At 43.9% G+C, this 20,288-nt stretch overlaps 1 protein-coding gene across 2 annotated transcripts in view; it reads left to right on the plus strand.

The window, feature by feature from the left end:
• Positions 1-16,035, plus strand: part of INTS9 (integrator complex subunit 9) — a 110,076-nt gene extending 94,041 nt beyond the window's left edge. Inside the window, exons 13-16 of one of the 2 annotated variants that reach the window (XM_007466149.1) lie at positions 1,006-1,173; positions 12,963-13,061; positions 13,764-13,901; positions 15,730-16,035. In XM_007466149.1, coding sequence (XP_007466211.1) covers positions 1,006-1,173; positions 12,963-13,061; positions 13,764-13,901; positions 15,730-15,906 — 582 coding nt within the window. In that variant the 3' untranslated portion in view covers positions 15,907-16,035. The remainder of the gene's footprint in view (positions 1-1,005; positions 1,174-12,962; positions 13,062-13,763; positions 13,902-15,729) is intronic. The other variant, XM_007466148.1, reaches the window with a different exon arrangement.
• The last annotated feature ends 4,253 nt before the right edge of the window (positions 16,036-20,288 follow it).

Genomic DNA, 20,288 nt, shown 5'->3' on the forward strand with positions numbered 1-20,288 from the left:
AAGGAACAGTTAAGAGCCTGTTGTTTTCACTCCTGAGTAATGTCACCCACTGTCCCTGAACCACGGCGGACTCCGCAGCCCCTCGGTGGTGTGTGAATGAGGGAAACAGGAGGCCGCCTGGTCTCCACTGCTGGGGAGAGTCCTCAGGCAGTGACTGTGGGGTCGACTGGCTTTGAGACAGTTATAAGATGCTAACCGGGCAGGAAGGAGGGTGAAAGCAGTCCGAAGAGGAGGAGAGGTGTCAGTCCTAGAGGACAAGTGCAGTTTGAAACGCAACCCGTCAGGTCTCTTGGAAGCCTTGTTCTTCCAGGAACTTGAGGCTCGGTCCAGACTCTTCAGTAAACGCAGTGACAATGCCTTGACTCTCTGGGTGCCACTTTCGGTTGGCAGTTGGGTGGTATTTGGCCAAAGTAAACATTGGCTTACTAATTGGTTTTCTCTCAAGATAGTAAAAAGAGACATTTGTTAAAAAATAAAAAATTTTATCTGATTCAGTGTGTCCTACACAACTGAGGATAAGGCCTCACCATTGCCCACTGTGTAGTACCAGTAGAGCTGAAGATCCAGACCAGAAATCCAAACTAGCACAGAAAGTCACAGTTCTTGCTAATCAGCCAGTAGTAGTACCAAGTCGATGATGGGAAGTGACGAGAAGACTGCCCTCAAGGGGCTCAGAGGTCATTTGAGGGTAGACCCATGGCCGTCCCCATCAAAGTGACTTAAATATAATGAAAAAATAAATGCAAACCAAGACAGTAAATCCCTTGCTCATCAACATGGCCAGCAGATCAGGGCTTTTCCCTGAAATTTTTGTTCTTCTTTCCCCCCAACTTCGCTCACTGGTTACTTGGGTTTGACAGGATGAGAATTCGAAACGGCCAAGTGGTGAGCCTGAGCACCGCAAAGGGAGGCTTAGCTCAGGACGCGGCCCCTCCTGCCTCACAGCCTCCTCTTGTTTCCTCCTCCTTCTGCCCCCACCCTGCCCCTGTCCCGCTGGTTCCTCAGCCCCTCCACGTGGTCTGTCCTGAGCAGTACACCCAGCCGCCCCCGGCGCAGTCCCACCGGATGGACCTGATGATTGACTGCCAGCCACCTGCCATGTCCTATCGGCGCGCCGAGGTCCTCGCCCTGCCCTTCAAGCGTCGGTATGAGAAGATAGAAATCATGCCAGAGGTGAGCTGTGCTGCTTCCCAGGGTCACAGCCGGGTTTTCCACTTGACTCTGTGGAAGACCGTCCCAGCAGTGGCTTTCTTTGGGGTTTGTATCACACGTGGACGAACCAAAGCACATTGACCCTTAAGCAAGTAACTGGGAAGAGAGGTGGGATTTTCAGGCCCTCCTCATTTTTCCAGTAATGAAGTAACAGCTGTCAACATCGGGCCTGCTGGAGCACTGCTTATATTAAAGCTTAATGTGTGTGGGAGGCCAGGGCACAGGCCATAGCGTGGAGAACAGGTAAGCCAGTGTCAGCTCTGTCTAACCACCTGAGGGTGTGGGTTTCCTCGTCCCTCCTGGACCCCATTTATGAGTGAGGGCCAAGTTTCACCGAGTTCAGAGATAGATGGAGGAGATGAGAGTAACCAAAAAGTAAGGAATGTAAACTTTGATTACTATTTGCATGCATTTTAGTATAACTTAAAGATTTTATTCTACTGAAGTCTAATATTTTTTAGTTCTGTGATATCTGAGCTTGTTTTAATAGGGAGAAAAGGTAGAAAGCATGTCGTGCATGTGGGACAGCTGAGATGGGTTGCACCTGAGTGACAGGTGTGGGGAGGGGCAGTGGGAAGCTGCCGCAATGACGGTGTGCCGAGCTCTGAGGACGCTGCTTTTGGCTTCCTGTTGCCGCCGGAGACGCTTGAACATGTTTTTAGCAAACAGGAAAAAGAAGTAGGAAAACTTAAAAGCAGTGTCCCCCGATTCTCTCTGGAGCTCATTAGTGTAGCCAGATCTTGGACTTTGAAGGCTAAGCCCCTGAATGTTGCCCATTTCCAAGACCCTAACAAAGGCTGGTGGTGGAACAAGGCCAGGTGCCATCAATGGGGACCCAGTGTCCAGTACATCCAGTTCTTTCCACAGTTAACCTGAGTTGTTCTCTTTTAAATTAAGAGCAATAGACAGGGGCTTTCCTGGTGGCACAGTGGTTAAGAATCCACCTGCCAATGCAGGGGACGTGGGTTTGAGCCCTGGTCCAGGAAGATCCCACATGCCACGGAGCAGCTAAGCCCATGGGCCACAACTGCTGAGCCTGCGTGCCACAACTACTGAAGCCCACACGCCTAGAGCCCATGCTCTACAACAAGAGAAGCCACCACAATGAGAAGCCCGCGCACCACAACAAAGAGTAGCCCCCACTCGCTGCAACTAGAGAAAGCCCACGCACAGCAACGAAGACCCAGTGCAGCCAAAAATAAATAAATAAATTTATTTTTAAAAAAATAGAGCAATAGACAAAGGAGATCCAAACAGATTTCCGTAACTAATTTAGAGAAAATTGATTCAGCAAGATAAAACTAGCAAGACTTGTTTGCTAGATAAAACTAGCAAGTGGTCGTGTTTTTCACTAAGACACATAGAAGTAGATGATCGTTCACATTTCACATCCATTTTCATTTCACTCTTGGTTCCTGGGGAGGGAGCCGTCACAGCACGTGTCCCCTCAGCAAACAGCATGTGGCCGGATTGAGGGGACAGAAGAGCTGCCTGTGAGCCCAGGCTGGAGAGATGAAGTGGGGAAAGTTATAAAGGTGATTTTTTAAAAGGGGCAGTTTATTGCTTATTGGTAAGCAGTAAACCGGTGGAGAGAGATGTATGGTTCCTCAGGTTGACTGCTTTGAGCGTCATTGGGATGTTTGTGGTCTGCTAGTTCTTTAAAAGGAAAATAGCCATTTTTCGTTGGAGCTTGTGAGAGCAGCTCCTCACACCCTGGTATCTCGGCTCAGCAGCTGACTTGCATTTCTCTCTGATAACAGCTCCTTCACAAGAGAGGTGGCCAGGGCTACCTGTGTCAGGAGTTTCCTCACGACCTTAGTGCACCTGACAAGTGAGCACGGAACTGGCCTCTCCTCTGCTCTTCCCTTTGAGGCCACGTCCTACTGAGACCCAAGAGAATGAAGAAAGTTCTTTCAGCTCTGAATTCCAGGTTATCCTTTCTCCATATTTCATTGGCCCAGCCCTTTGGCTCCCCCATTTAATTGTAATGCAAATAATATGTTTATTGAGCTGTCACTATGGGCCAGGATCTGTACTCAGCACTTTACATGGACTGTCTCACCCATCTTATGATATAGGTACACTTACTCAATTAGACCTGGTCTTTTCCATCCCTGAGGAAACCTAGGTGATCACCAGTATGTGCCCTTTGTGCCCCAAAGGTCATTCCTAACATATGTCACAGATTTTGTCCTGTAAGTGAGAGTAGAGCCCCCACTTGATCTGTGCCGCTGTGGCAATGGGGCACCCAGCCCACGGCCTTCCTGTGGGGATCGCAGTGCGGGGCTCTGTGTAATCTGTCACCAGCCGCAGCAGCAGTCCTGGGGACTCGTTAGAAATGCAGGTTCTCCAGCCCCACCTCAGACCTGCTGAATCAACACTCCAGGGTGAGGCCCAGCAGTCTGGGTTTCAGCCAGCCCTCCCCATGAGCCGATGCTTGCTAAAATTTGAGGACTGCTGGTATAAGAGACCTATTTCATATATGCCAGTTTTCAATACAAAAGGCAAAAAGAAGGGAGAATGTTGAGTTTTTAAAGACAAAAACAAAATTACTAGCCATCTACAAAGAAACAGTCTTACTAATAAGCTTCTGGCATTTCCCATGCCCAAGTTTATCCTCATCGTGATTAAACAGTCCACATTAAGCTTGTCTGTTCCTATTTTAAATTACCAAAATAAAAGATAAATCGACCTCTTTTATGCCTTCTGACACTGAGCCAGAGAAGGAAGGGATTGGCTTTGGGGAGTGCGCAGCACGCTGTTCTATCTTTCGTGAAGCTCCTCCCTCAAGTCCAGTGGGAGTAGACCGGCAGCCTTGACCCTGAGACCTGCCCCATGCCCACCTGTGTGTCACTGCCGGTGTCTGGGGGATCACCTCCGTCTTCCTGAAGGTCAGCCAGGGCTCTTTTTGACCAGCTGTCCTCCTGAAGCCTCCTGCTAGAACGTTGAAATAATTGCTCTTTGCTTTAGACTTCCAGTTGCCTAACCCATCAGGTTAATATTGCCTGTGTTGGAATTTTTTGTTTCATTTTAGTAGTTTGGTGTTGATGATGGATTTTTTTTTCTTTTTGGATTGGGAGGGAGAGATGAAAGCAAGTTCCCCTCCAAAAAGGGGCCAAGTTTTTGTTTTGTGGTTTGTAGCAAAGAAGTGGCACTAACCATCCCCACTTCTAGTTATTTTGGTTGTTTAATATGTTTTTATGATTGTGCTTTTCATTTCCTCTGCATTTTGCTCATCTCAAAGTGAAAGGCTCTGACCCAGTGTCTTTGCGTTATTTTTGTCTGGTATTTTACCTGCTGGCCAAGGTCTGTCTTACAGTGGCTGGGCTTGAAGGCTTAGGGTTAGATTACAGTACTCTAAGCCAGCAGTCCTCAAACTTTTTGGTCTCAAGACTTCTTAAAAATTAGAACCCCAGAGAGCTTTTGTGTATTATTTGCTATAATAGAAGTTAAAACTAAGACATTTTAAAAATATTTAATTCTTAAATGTATAATTAATGAATTATTAAATAAAAAATAATATAAACCTATTAGGCGTTAACATAACTAAAAGATTTTTTTTTTAATTTTCATTTATTTTTGGCTGTGTTGGGTCTTTGTTGCTGCGCGCAGGCTTTCTCTATAGTGGCGGAGGGGGGGACTACTCTTCGTTGCGGTGCACGGGCTTCTCATTACGTGGGCTTCTCTTTGTTGGGAAGCACGGGCTCTAGATGCGTGGGCTTCAGTAGTTGCAGCACGCGGGCTCAGTAGTTGTCGCTCGTGGGCTTAGTTGCTCTACGGCATGTGGGATCTTCCCAGATCAGGGACCAAACACGTGTCCCCTGCATTGGCAGGCGGATTCTTAACTACTGAGCTGCCAGGGAAGCCCCTAAAAGGTCTTTTTTGGAAAATGTTTCAAAAAAAAAAGATAAAGAGAAGAAGGGCACTGTTTTATGTTTGCAAATCTCTTTAATGTCTGCCTGTTGAAGACGGCTGGATTCTCCTGTCTCCTTTTGCTTTCAGTCTGTTGTGATATACAAGTCATGTAGCCTCTAGAAAGTTCTAGTGAACCCTTGTGAGAGAATGAGAGTGAAAAGGCAAAACATCTTATTATTAATGACAATCATATTGACCTCGATGCTGCAAAAGAGCCTCAGGAGCCGCAGGGGTCTCTGCCACCACACCTGAGAACCAGCACTCTGGATGGTCTTTTGTTTTTAAGGCCCCTCAGGCTTCTCAAGCTTTAATGTTTATGACTCTATTGTAAGATTCGTTTTTCAATAAAAATAAGCTTGTTCATTCTAGAAAACTTGGAAAATAAGGGGGGAAGAAAGGATAAAGACAAAAAAAAATCAGTCCTAATCCCAATACCAGACATAATTACCGTCCAATTTTTTTTGTATTTGCTTTGTGCGTTCACTCTGTGTGTGTTTGAGTCATACCTCGTATAATATCTTTGTAAAGTAACAGTATATTGTCATTAAAGATATTTCAAAAGTATCTTAGGTATATAATGGTCTATCATAAATGCATCGTAATTTAACTGTTCCTTTACTGGTGGACATTTATTATTTCTGCTTTGTCAAACTATAAATAATACTTTTAGAAACATTCTTTTACATAAATCTTTGTATGTGGAATGTAGATATAGAACTAAAAGTATCATTTGGTTTTGCCTGGGAAATGCATGTGGGACATGAAGGGGTTAAAATCTGCTGCTGTTCTTTAGGTTTTGCTACTACTAATGGATGCTTGTTTCTCCCCCAAATGAAAGTGTGTCCTGTGCAGCTTCCTTGTAAATCCTCCCTCTTTGTCCCTGTAGGTGCAAAGTGGGAGAGCTGATGTCAGTCCTGATGGGCGTGCGCTAATAGAAAAATTCTATTTCTGGGCTGGCAGGTGGATGCATCCTCCTTCGCAGAGGTGTCTGGCTGAGTTGTCTTGTGAGCTCTAGGTAGACTTCCCTTGTGGCAGAGCTGCCACTTCAGAGAGTCTTCTTGGAGATAGAATTTATTCCTGGGGCTGCCCAGGGAGAGCCTCTCACCTGCTTGGTTCCCACAGTGCTATCTGCAAACCTCCCAAGCCAATTCTTTGACTTTTAAAGTTCTGCCAGACAACCTGACCTTTGATCCTTTGATGGGAACAATACAGTGTAGGAAGGAAAAGAATATTTATGGATGGGCATTGTTAGGAGCTCAGAGCACACACGCATCTCAATGGGAACATTTCACACTGGTTTCATATGTTTTCTCTTTTTATCCCTTTCTTTTTTTTTTTTTAATTGAAGTATAATTGACCTACTGCTGTGTTAGTTCCTGGTGCACAACATAGTGATTTAATATTTCTATACATTACAAAATGATCACCACACTAAGTCTAGTTACTGTCTGTTACCATATGACTTTATTACATTACTGACTATATTTCTTGTAATGTACATTTCATCCCTGTGAATCAATCTCTCTTACCTATTTCACTCATCCCCCTTACCCCTTCCCCTCTGGCAACCACCTGTTTGTTCTCTGTATCTATGAGTGTATTTCTTTTTTTTTTTAATGTTTGTTCATTTGTTTTTTAGATTCCACATATAAGTGAAATCATGGTGTTTGTTATATTATTTCACTTAGCATAATACCCTCTAGGTCTATCCATGTTGTCACAAGTGGCAAGATTCCATTTTTTTTTTATGGCTGAATAATATCCCACTGCACGCACACACACACACACACACACACACACACACACACAGAGAGAGACCACATCTTCTTTATCCATTCATCTGTCAGTGGACACTTAGGTTGCTTCCATATCTTGGCTATTGTAAATAATGCTACATTGAACACAGGGGTGCATATATCTTTTCAGATTAGTGTTTTGTTTTCTTTGGGTAAATACCCAGAAGTGGAATTGCTGGATCATATGGTAGTTCTATTTTTAATTTTTTGAGGAACCTCCACACTGTTTTCCATAGCAGCTACACTAATTTACAATCCCAGCAATAGTGCACAAGTGTTCCCTTTTCTCTACATCCTTGCCAACACTTGTTATTTGTTGTGTTTTTGATAATAGCTGTTCTGACAGGTATGAGGTGATGCCTCGTTATGGTTTCAATTTCTGCTTGCCTGATGATAGTGATGTTGAGCATCTTTTCATGTATCTGTTGGCCATCTGTATGTCTTCTTTGGGAAAATGCCTATTCAGGTCTTCTGCCAATTTTTCAGTCAGGTTTTTGCGGGGGGGGGGGGGTTTATGTTGAATTATATGAGTTCTCTGTATATTTTGGATATTAACCCCATCTGATATATTCTTTACAAATATCTTCTCCCATGCAGTAGGCAGCCTTTTTGTATTGTTGATAGTATCCTTCACTGTGCAAAAGCTTTTTGTTTGATATTGTTCCATTTGTTTATTTTTGCTTTTGAATCCCTTGTCTGAGGAGACATCCAAAAAAAAAAAAAAATTGGGGCTTCCCTGGGGGTGCAGTGGTTGAGAGTCCGCCTGCCAGTGCAGGGGACGCACATTCATGCCCCGGTCTGGGAGGATTCCACATGCTGCAGAGCGGCTGGGCCTGTGAGCCATGGCCGCTGAGCCTGCGCATCCGGAGCCTGTGCTCCGCAACGGGAGAGGCCACAGCAGTGAAAGGCCCGCGTACCACAAAAAGAAAAAAAAAAAAAAAATTGGTAAAAGACTGCTGTCAAAGAGCATATTGCCTATGTTTTCTCCTAGGAGTTTTGTGGTTTAAGGTCTTAGATTTAAGTCTTTAATCTATTTTGAGTTTATTTTTTATGTGGTGTAAGACATGAGACTTTTGCATGTGGTTGTTCAGTTTTCCCAATAACATTTATTGAAGAGGCTGTCTTTTCCCCATTGTATATTCTTGCCTCCTTTATCATAGATTAAATGACCATATAAGCATGTGTTTATTTCTGGGCTCTCTATTCTGTTCCATTAACCTATATGTCTGTTTTTGTGCCAATGCCATTTTGGGTTTTTTTGGGCTTTTTTGTTTTTATGCAGTACACGGGCCTCCCACTGTCATGGCCCCTCCCATTGCAGAGCACAGGCTCCGGACGCGCAGGCCCAGCGGCCATGGCTCACGGGCCCAGCCGCTCCGTAGCATGCGGGATCCTCCCGGACCGGGGCACAAACACACGTCCCCTGCATCAGCAGGCAGACTCCCAGCCACTGCACCACCAGGGAAGCCCCTGTCATTTTGTTTTAATTACTGTAGCTTTGTAGTATAGTTGAAACTCAGAGAGTGTGATACCTTGGGCTTTGTTCTTCTTTCTCAAGATTGATTTGGCTATTTGGTGTTTTTTGCGTTTCCATATAAACTTTAGAATTATTCTAGTTCTGTAAAAAAATGCCATTGGTATTTTTATAGAGTTTGCATTGAATCTATAGATTGCCTTGGGAAGTATGGTTATTTTAACAATATTCTTCCAATCCATGAGCACAGTATATCTTTCCATTTGTTTCTGTTGTCATCAATTTCTTTAATCAGTGTCTTAGAATTTAACAAGTATAGGTCTTTTACCTCCTTGGTTAGATTTATTCCATGGTGTTTTATTCTTTTTGATGCAGTTGTAAATGGGATTGTTTTCCTAATTCCTCTTTCAGATAGTTTGTTGATAGTGTATGGAAATGCAGCAGATTTCTGTATAGTGATTTTGTATCCTGCAACCTTACTGAATTCATTTATTCTAATAGTTTGGTTGTGTCTTTAAGGTTTTCTATATATAGTATCATGTCATCTGCCAACAGTGACAGTTTTACTTCTTCCTTTCCGATTTGGATTCCTTTTATTTCTTTTTCTTTTTTGATTGCTGTAGCTAGGACTTCCAGTACTACGTTGAATAACAGTGTCAAGAGTGGGCATCCTTGTATTGTTCCTTATCCTAGAGGAAATGCTTTCAGCTTTTCACCATTGAGTATGATGTTAGCTGTGTGCTTGTCATATATGGCACATATATGTGCCCTATATTTAGTATGTTCCCTGTATACCCACTTTCTTATGAGTTTTTATCATGATTGGATGTTGAATTTGGTCCAAAGCTTTTTCTGAGTCTATTAAGATGATCATGTGATTTTTATTCTTCTGCTTGTTAATGTGGTGTATCATGTTGACTGTTTCATGAATATTGAACCATTCTTGCATCCCTGGGCTAAATCCCACTTGATCGTGGTATATGATCCTTTTAATGTATTGTTGAATGTGGTTTGCTAATATTTTGTTGAGACTTTTTTCATCTATGTTCATCAGTGACATTGGCCTGAGATTTTCTTTTTTGTGTGCTGTCTCTGTCTGGTTTGGGTATCAGGGTGATGCTGGTCTTGTAGAATGAGTTTGGAGGCATTCCTTCCTCTTCAGTTTTGGAAAGGTTTGAGAAGAATAAGTGTTAACTCTGGTTTAAATTTTTGGTAGAATTCACCAGCGAAGCCAGCTGGTTCTGGACTTTTGCTTGTTATTACTGATTCAGTTTCATTACTGGTAATTGGTCTGTTCATATTTTCTATTTCTTCCTTATTTAGTCTTAGGAGATTGTACATTTCTAGCAATTTATCCATTTTATTGGCCTGTAATTGTTCATAGTAATCTCTTTATGATCCTTTGTGTTTCTGTGGTGTCAGTTTTAACTTCCCCTCTTTCGTTTCTGGTTTTATTTGTTTGGTCCCTCTCTCTCTTCTCTTGATGATTCTGACTAAAGGTGTATCAATTTTGTTTTTCTTTTCAAAGAAGTAGCTCTTAGTTTCATTGCTTTAGAATTTCCTCTGCTAACTTTGGGTTTTGTTTTTTCCTTTTCTAGTTCCTGTAGGGATAAGATTAGCTTGTTTGAGATTTTTCTTGTTTCCTGAGGTAGGCTTGTTTCACTGTAAGCTTCCCTTAGAACTGCCTTTGCTGCTTCCCATAGATTTTGAATCGTTGTGTTTACATTTTTATTTGTCTCCAGGTATTTTTGAAATTCTTCTTTGGTTTCTTCATTGATGCACTGGTTGTTTAGGAGCATATTGCTTCGCCTCCGTGTTTTGTGTTTTTTGAAGTTTTTTTCATGTAGTTGATTTCTAGTTTCATAGTGTGGTTGGAAAAGATGCTTGATATGATTTCAGTCTTCTTAAATCTACTGAGACTTGTTTAGTGGCCTAGCATCATGTGATCTGTCATGGAGAATATTCCATGTGCACTTGAAAAGAATGTATATTCTGCTGCTTTGGGCTGGAATGTTTTATATATATATATATATATATATATATATATATATATATATATGCACCATTTGGTCTAATGTGTCATTTCTAGGCGTTTCCTTATTGATTTTATGTCTAGATGATCTATTCAGTGATGTGAGTGGGGTGTTAAAAGTCTCTTAATATTATTGTATTGCTTTCGGTTTCTCCTTTTAAGTCCATTAATGTTTGCTTTATAGATCTTGGTGCTTCTGTGTTAGGTGTATATACATTTATGTTACATGTTCTTGCTGGATTGACCTATTTATCATTATGTAATGCCCCTTTTATTACAGTCTTTGTTTTAAAGTCTATTTTGTCTGAGTATAGCTTTTCATTTCATAGAATATCTCTTTCCATCCCTTCACCTTCAGTCTGTGTCTCTCCTTATTTCTGAAATGAGTCCTTTGTAGGCCACATGTAGATGGGCCTTATTTTTTAATCCATTCAGTACTCTGTGTCTTTTGAGTGGCAAATTCAGCCCATTCACATTTAAAATCATTATTTTATAGGTATGTACTTATTGCCATTTTCTTAATTATTTTCTGGCTGCTTTTGTAATACTTTTGGGAAAGTTAGCTAATGGTCTTATGGGAGTTCCTTTGTATGTAACTAGTTGCTTTTCCCTTGCTGCTTTTAAGACTCTTTATCTTTAATTTTTGCCATTTCAATTACAGTATGTCTTGGTGTGGACCTCTTTGGGTTCATCTTATTTGGGACTCTCTGGGCCTGCATGTCTGTTCATTTCCCAGGTTAGGGAAGTTTTCGGTTATTATCTCTTCAAACAGTTCTCTGCCCCTTTCTCTGTTCTCCTTTTAAGTTCCCTATTATGTGAACGTTAGTGCACTTGATATTGTCCCAGAAGTCTCTTAAACGATTTTCTTTTCTCTTTTCTTTTTTCTGTTTAGATTGGGTGATTTCTACTACTCTGTCTTCTAAGTGTGCTGATCTGTTCCTTTGTGTCAACTGTTCTACTCTTGATTCCTTCCAGTGTATTTTTTGTTTCAGTTACTGTGTTCTTCAGCTCTGGTTCTTCTTTCTATTTTCTAACACTTTATTAAAAACTTCTAACGTCTCACTGTGTTCCATCCATTCTTCTCCCAAGTTCATTGAGCATCTTTATGATCATTACCTTGAACTTAGCAGGTCTATTGCCTGTCTCCCCTTTGCTCAGTTCTTCTGGGGTTTTATCTTATTCCTTTGTTTGTAACATATTCCTCAGTCTCCTCATTTTGCCTAATTCTGTTTTTATTTCTGTGTGTTAGGTAGGTTGGTTACATTTCCCAATCTTGGAGAACTGGACTTTTGTAGGAGACGTCCTGTGGGGCCCAGCAGCACACACCCCTCTGGTCACCAGATATATGCTCTAGGGTCACCCCCTTTGAGGGCTGCATGGGCCCTTCCATTGTGGTAGAGCTGACTACCACAGGAACACTGGTAGGTGGGGTCTTGTGTGTGGGTCTTGACTCTACCGTGTCTCTGCCCCACTCCTTCTCATTGTGACTCCTTCGTATCTCTAGTTGTGGAAGATTATTTTCTGCTAGTCTTCTGATCATTCTCATCCATGGTTGCTGTATCTGCAGTTGTAATTGTGGAGTGCCCATGGAGGAGGTGAGCTCAGGGTCTTCCTGCTCTGCCATCTTGGCCACCCCCCCAACCCCCCGTTTTTTGGTTTATGAAATAGTCTTCACATCCGTTTGCCAGTCATCTCAAATACCCTCACCTGCTTCCTCTGCCCATTTGATACTGATCTTCATGTTTACATAAATGGCATCTTGCATATTTTTTTTATATAAAGGAGGCTTGGATAGGTTGAGGTCTGCATGTGTTCAAGAACAGTAGTGAACTAAACTCGAGTGTCAGGGCCTCTTGTAAGATCACATGTCACTGCTGGTGGCTGGGTCAGGGGACTCTGAAGCTGCAGAGGAGAACGGGTACACATCAGACTCCGGTGTTAGAGAAAGAGATGGCCCACAGGTAAAAGCTGTGTACTTCACCTTTGGGAGAAGTCAGATTCCCAGGAATCAGACAGCTCACTCAGTCCAAATGCTGCTGTCCCTACCCTTCCTGCCTGTCACTAGTCCCCTGGAGAGGTGAAAGTCAGCACTTGGTGTATATTTTGAGTAAGGAGAAACCGTGTGTGTGTGTGTGTGTGTGTGTGTGTGTGTGTGTGTGTGTGTGTGTGTGTGTGTGTGTGTGTGTGTGTGTGTGTAAGTTTTTTTACTTCTTAAAGTTATTTGGTCATTTTAGACTGCAGTGATGTAAATAAAAATTCAAAAGAAAATGAATAATGGTGATCACTAAAGACTGTTTTGACATTTGACGTCTGGTACCGTTCCACCAGACTGGCAGGGGCACATGGTGCTGCGGGCCTGCTGGCCAGGGTGACCCTGACCCTTGGCATCACCATCCAATACTGGGCCGTGCACAGGGGTGGCACTGCTGCCCAGTGTGGCCTCCTAGCCCCTGCCTCTGCACAGCACGGTGGCAGCACCCTCATCCCCCCAGTTTACAGGGAGCCTAACTGAAACCCCTCTGTTTGCTCCCAGCTTGCGGACTCACTGGTACCCATGGAGATCAAGCCTGGAGTTTCCTTGGCAACCGTCTCGGCCGTGCTGCACACTAAAGATAACAAGCACATTCTCCAGGTATTGTTGGGGAGGGCGAGGGCCCTGAGATACAGCGGACCTGTGGGAAGAACCCCGTGCAGGTGGGGGCCCTCCCCCCGGCGCCTCGCGCCTCACTTCATGGCACGTGTGCGCCTTGGGGGCAGTTCTTTGGGACCTTGTCTTCACCCCCACCCCGAGAAAAACCCCCTTCAGGGTTGGGCTGTGTCACTCTTGTTCCTCTGCATCACGTGCCCATAGCGGCCACTTAAAGTGCGCTGGACCCCGGGCCAGGGCCCTACCGGGTGTTGTCTTATTTAATCCTCACAAAGTTCTCTTTACTATCACTGTCTTAGAGGCAGTCTCTCTGCCCTTCATTTTCTTGACAGAAGGACTGTAGCCAGTCAGCCTGACCCCACAGTCAGTGTTTTCGGAGCTGCTGCCCCTTCATAACCGACACTGGTTATGAAGACCTTACGCAGACAGCACTGAGTTCAGTCAACTGAAAATTAAGAATAGATTTTGATAAAAGGAAGATATCTTTGCCGAATAAGGTGTTAATTCTATGTGGATAGTTGGCTTTAGCTTGTGTGCATTATGGGGAAATCCAGCTGGAGCCCCAGCTGATGGTGACCCCGAATGCAGGCCCAGGGCCCTTCCAGGAAGCAGGTCTCGCGGGCCGGGTAGCTTCACTCGGGCTCCCGGGTGACTCCTTGACGAGATCCCTGTTTTCCTCCCACCCAGCCCCCGCCCAGGCCTGCCCAGCCCACAGGTGGCAAGAAGAGAAAGCGGGCCAGTGACGATATTCCAGACTGCAAGGTTTTGAAGCCTCTGCTGAGCGGCTCCATCCCCGTGGAGCAGTTCGTGCAGACGCTGGAGAAGGTGAGCGGGTGGGGTGCGCCGTCTGAGGCACCGCAGCCCCGCTCCCGGGAGCGCGTGCTGCTGCTGTTCGCTGTCTCCACTGTCTGCGCTGCTGGCCCTGCAGCATCTGCTTGCTCCTCGGTCATGGCGGGGACAGAACCAGACGAGGGTCGCGGAGACTTAGAGGAGAGCGGGCCCCCCTTCCCCCCAGCACCAGGCTTCCCCCCACCCCCACTTCTCGTGGGAACCAGACCAAGGAGGGGCCTTTCTTTCTTCGAGGATGTAGCTGTGACAGATGGGGCAGGGGGATGGCCAGGAGAAAGAAGGGTCTGCCCCCTCTAGAGCCCCACTTTCCTATGAGAAGACCCCCTTGCTGTCAGAGCTAGCATGGCCAGGTCAGAGGAGATACGAGTCTCGGGCGAGACTGGGGGACACAGGGGTCCACTGATGCCAGATCCGCAGGGCACTCAGGAAGCAGAGCCAGCGATTCCCAGACCGGGTGGGAGGAGAGAGAAGCAGGCAGTCCATTGTGGAGGATGGTGGTGCCTGCACTGGCTCAGCGGCCATCCCGCCCCTTGTCCCTGCTGGCTGCTCCCCGCAAGGCACAGATTCCATGACTACAAGTAAAAAGAAAAAAGTTTAACCTGAAAAGATTTTGTAATTCTGGCTTTTGTCACAGGACTTCAGAGATCCCTGTTTTGGCATCAGAATTATAGAATCCTTGATAGAAAAGAGGAGGAATTGGCTAAAGATAATATTATTCGTGTTGCTTCTTGCAAGAACAACTGCAACTATAGTAGATCATTACAGGAAAAGAGACTTTCTTCTGTTAAACTAGTTACTGCCTTTTGTCCAAACTAAATAACTCAGTCGCTGAGTTCTTTCAAATCTTAAAAGCTTTCTCTTTATTGGGAATTGTTTTCTTCAGTAGTCGTTTAATTTTCCCTGAAGGGAGGGCTTTCCCCGAGTTGTGTGGCTCTCCTGGCCCCTAGTGACCTGGGGACACCCCGTGGGAATTACCCCAGGGAGCCCCATGTGCCGTGATCACACCAATACCAGCTTCCTCCCGACCGTGCTGCGCCCCCGGCCCTGCTGACGGGACTCACGCTTGACTTTCTTTCCCAGAAAGACTTTGTTTAGCTCTTCTGCCTGGGTGCTCGGGGGTTGACCCCTAGGCCCCGACCCTAGCTACTCCCCCCACCATTTCTGCCCCACCTCCTTTGCAGGAGGAATATCCATGGCTGCCCCAAACTACATGTGAGATTTCCAGAGCCAAGTGTGGAGAATCTCCCTAGGTCACGTTCATTTACCTAGCCTGTGTCCTTTTCAGGCAAATTAGCCTGTGTCCTTTTCAGGCAAATTAGTCCTCTTTCCATTTCTTTTCTTCTTTCTCAACTTGACATCTGATGTGTAAGAAAATTCTGAATTAGCATTGGAGGTGGCCCTGGAGAAGTATTTGATATGCTGCCTTATCTGTCTTCTGGGACAGGATGGAGTTTTACCAGGGACCACAGGCGTGGTATGGAGGCTGGTATGGAACAGCCTGGCATCCCAGGCTCCTGAACTCAGGTGCTTAGATGTGCTCCTCAGATAAAAGCTTAAGCAGGTTGTAGGAATTCTGCTGTGTTTTGCATGAGATTTTTGCATGTTTAGGGGCTTCAGTTTGAATTCTGTTGCTGTAGCTGGTCCTGTGATTAGTCTGTAGAATTGTACTGAGTGTCCAAAATGCCAGTTTCTAGTATGTTGTTTAGCCAATTCTAGGAAGCGTGATTTTAGAACTCAGTTGCTGAAATATCCTCCGGCTTTTCAGAGCACCCACCATCCTCCTGTCCCTTTTCTTTTGGAGCAGCATGGCTTCAGTGATATTAAGGTGGAAGACACAGCCAAGGGCCATATTGTCCTGCTACAGGAAGCTGAGACACTCATCCAGATCGAGGAAGATTCGACTCATATCATCTGCGACAATGACGAGCTGCTCAGGGTACGGCTGCGGGACCTTGTCCTCAAATTCCTACAGAAGTTCTGAGTGGAACACAAAAGCCATCTCCACTTCCCTGAGGCCCTCTGCAGTCCTTCCCTGTGGCTGCCCAGCACCCAGCAGAGGAAGGCCATGCAGCCTGGCAGGTGTCTGTGGTGGTGGTCTCTGGCTTGAGCAACATTCTCAGGAGTTACAGCCAGAATCTCCCGGCCTGGCTTCTTGGCACTGTTTCAGGCAAGAGCTTTTCCTTTAACCTTCAGCCTCGTCTTCTTCCCAGTCCTGCCTCTCTCAGGTAGCCAGGCCAGGTGAAGCAACAAGCCGAGGAGAAGGCTGAGAGCTACAGCAGCTTTCCAGGAGGTTAATAGTGGAAGGAGAGGTAAAAAGATGAGGACTTGTGACCTGTTTTTCATGGTTTCACAGGCCTTGGGCAGGGGAACTAGTCTTTGAGTTTGTTTTACTGTCTACAGTGCTGTACCTGATAAGAAAGGTGATCCCCCAAAATTAGCAAAATGAACCCATCTATCTGTATTTTACAATGTGAGCTCATTTTGTTAATAAAACTTACTTTTTATAGAAGTAGCTGTGTTCTGATAAACCTACAATTTATATATAGCCATTTAGTATCTGAAAGAACATGAAAATATGCAGGACTGAACTTAGAAAACACCACAGCAAATTTTAGTTTGGTATGTGCATTAGTATATTTCTTAATTTGTACGAACGGGTGCTTAACTTCATCTGAGCTGTGTGAGTACGAGAAACACCAGCACAGAGCGCTGACACTGACCTTGACCTTGACCTTCTGGGGGACGGCCTGAACCAGCATCTCAGGCTCCACCCACAACCTCTGCTCACCACTGCCTCTCCCACAGATGATCAGGATTCTCCGCATTCCGCTGAGCAGTAAACTCAGATAGATGCCTGTGTCTGCAATAATGGAATTGCTTAAAACAGGTATTTACCAGATTACATCAACTCTGAGATAGCATCAGTTGTAACACACATGCCAATTTTGCAAGTATTAAAATGTGGGGAGTAGCATACAAGTCTTAGAACTGGCCAGCAGTGGAAGTAGACACTTACCGTCTTTTCGGACCAGTTGAAATTCAGTCGGAGGTCAGTCCAGCCTGGCCAGCAGCAAAGCATCACAAAGGGCTTTAGCGGCCCAAGAACTGTAACACCATAGAATTACTTCCTCAGGTTTCGTGGCGAGTTGGCTGGCAGTTCCGTCCCTGGAATGGACGTGTCAGTGGGAAGCAGTTCTTCACTAGAGGAGGAAAAAGCCAACTTCATTTTTGCCACCTCCAACTGTGCCAGCCTTGAGCCCAGGAATGGTTCAACCGTTCTGTTTCCCAATGTGCAGGTCATTCCAATCGAGGGGCCCAGGGTGCGTCTACAAAATGAACTTCGGACATGCCATGGTTATGAAATTTTAGTTTTGTTTTTAGTAGGAGAATTGTAAATATGCAGCACATGTAGGCATACTTCCTAATAAAACGAGAGAAATCAAGTTTTTTAAAGTTTTCTTAACATCTTGAAAAATGCAAAAGCAGTATGAAATAGAAAGAAAAATCAAAATGGTTATTTTACTTAAATGTTCCAACAATGATACGTCCAGGAACGACTTGGATTTGTCCAAGTTGGATTTCTGTTAAGGGCTTGATTAATCCCAGGGGATCAGTGAGAGGTGCTTGAGAGGTGGTTACTAAAGAGGCAAATAGCCCATAAACTGATGTGCAGGAAATAAGAAATGATGACGGTTTTAATTGTCATTACCACCTACTTCATGGCAGAAGCCAGAGAGAGGAAGAAGCAAAGAATCATTTGTTAGAGCAGAGAAATCTAGAGCTGATCCTCCCAAGTATTAGGAGAGAGCAGTTATGAATAACTCTACCTAGAGTTCAGGTATTTGGATACCAAACCAGGTTGGTGAATAGAAGACCCAGAGGAAATGGTGGAACCTGCTGTTAGCGCTAGAATTATACCACCCATAGTGGCTTTGTTATTCGGAAATGCAGCCCACTGACTATTCACACCGATCTGGGGAAGAGACTGACATTTAGAAAAATTTCTACTCATAAGCCCAACAAACGCCTAATGATTAAATAGTAATTGAAAAACCATTAAAAATAGTGAGGAGGGACCTGATTTTCTTATTTCTTTTGATCCTTCTGCAAAGTAGTATATCTATTGCTGTGTAGCAAATTAGCCCAAAATTTAGTGGCTTAAAATAGCAAACACTTATTATCTCACTGCTTCTGTGGGTCAGAAATCTGGTGTGGCTTAGCTGGGCGCTCCTGGTTCAGGGGCATCTCTCCACAGGGCCACAGTCAAGGCGCTGGATGAGGAAACTGAGGTACAGCAATTAACTTTCCCCAAAACCCATCACCAGTAAGTGGCTTCTGCCTTACCTTAACATCGTGTGTGAGCACCAGGGATCAGGAGCTGGGGAAGGGACTTGAGGCGTATCGTCCATTTCTTTTTAAGTAATGGTAACAACTATTTGTCGTCTTGACCCCTGGAGAGCTTGAAGCCTTTGGGCCTCACCGTTGTCCTATAAAGGCAGAAGTTGGCTTTTCCAAACTGTAGACATACCTTGGGGATATTGCTGATTTGGTTCCAGACTACAACAATAAAGCGCATTATCACAATAAAGCAAGTCACATGAATTTTTTCATTTCCCAGTGCATATAAAAATTATGTTTATACTGTAGTCTATTAAATGTGCAATAGCATTATTTTTTTTAAAAAAAGTGTACAGACCTTAATTTTAAAATAATGCTGCTGGGGAAATGGCACTGATAGACTTACTTGATGCAGGGTTGCCACAAACCTTCAATTTGTTAAAAAAAAAAAAAAAAAAAAAAAAAATCTGCAAAAACAAAAATACGAGAACGTCTTGTGTCTTGTATCACTTTTTTAAAAAAAAATTGCAGTATAGTTGATTTACAATATTGTGTTAGTTTCAGGTGTATAGCAAAGTGATTCCATTATACATACATGTTTCTGATCATAGGATACTATCTCCCCTTCCACAGTCCTGACCTAATATCAGACAGCTTCTTCTTGAACCAGTGCTGTGACAAACCTTTCAATTTTTAAAAAAAAAAAAAAAAAAAAAGCAATATCTGCAAAGCACAATAAATTGAGGTTTGCCCGTACAGTGAAGTATCAACAGAAATGAGAGGGAAGAAACCTCCAAAGCTGTATGATTGTATACTCATGTGAGCCAAGCAAACTGGTGAGGAAAGGGAGCTACTTTCCTTTGGCCCAAGTCCAGTTTTTCCCCTACAGCCATGAGGAAAGTTGAATGCTGTCTCATTGTTTCATGCCATACTGTGGGAAGGTAGAAAACCTCTGATGTTCCCAAATTCACTGCAGTGGAACTATGGATAAATACTCTTTTTCAAACCTAGAATGAGGTAAAAATAACCAACTACAGTTCTGATGGAAGTCGCAACTAAATTATGGAGATAGGCAATGTAGAACTGAGCCAAACATGTCTAATCTTGCAGGAGACTGCAGCCAACACTGTTCTTGGATCCCATTTTAGGTTTAATCACATCATAGAAGCATTTTACCATCTATAGATTCAATGCCATCCCTATCAAAATTCCAATTGCATTTTTCACAGAAGAAAAAACTCAAATTTGTATAGAACCAGAGAAGACCCTGAATAGCGCCCCCCCCCAAAAAAAAAATCATGAGAAAGAAGAACAAAAGCTGGAGGCACAATTCCTGATTCTAAGCTTTATTACAAAGTCATAGTAACCAAAACAGTATGGTACTGACATTAAAAATAGACACACAGGCCAGTGGAACAAAATCGAGGGCCCAGAAATAAACCCACACATACACAGTCAACTAATATCGACAAGGGAGCCAAGAAGACTCAATGAGGGAAGGACAGTCTTGTCAGTAAGTGGTGTTGGGGAAACTGGATAACCCCGCACAGAAGAATAAAATATCTTACACCACTCATAAAAATTAGCTTGAAAAGGAGTAAAGACTTAAATGTTTAAGACCCAAAACTAGAACTGCTGGAGGAAAACGTAGGGGGAAAGTTCCTTGACATTGGTCTTGGCAACAATTTTTTGGCTATGACACCAAAAGCACAAGCAACAAGAGGAAAATAAACAACTGGGACTACATCAAACTAAAAAGCTTCTGCACAGCAAAGGAAACCAGCAAAATGAAGAGGCAACCCAATGGGAGAAAATGTTTGCAAACTATCTGATAAGGGGTTAAGAGCCAAAATACATCAGGAACTCATACAAATCAATAGCAAGAAAAGTGGGCACAGGACTTGAACATACATTTTTCCAAAGACATACGAACGGGCCAAAAGGTACTTGATAAGGTGTTCAACATCACAAATCATTACCATACACATACACAATGGAATATTATTCAGCCATAAAAAAGGAATT

The sequence above is a fragment of the Lipotes vexillifer genome, unplaced genomic scaffold, assembly GCF_000442215.2.
Source record: "Lipotes vexillifer unplaced genomic scaffold, Lipotes_vexillifer_v1.1 scaffold308, whole genome shotgun sequence".
NCBI lineage: Eukaryota > Metazoa > Chordata > Mammalia > Artiodactyla > Lipotidae > Lipotes > Lipotes vexillifer.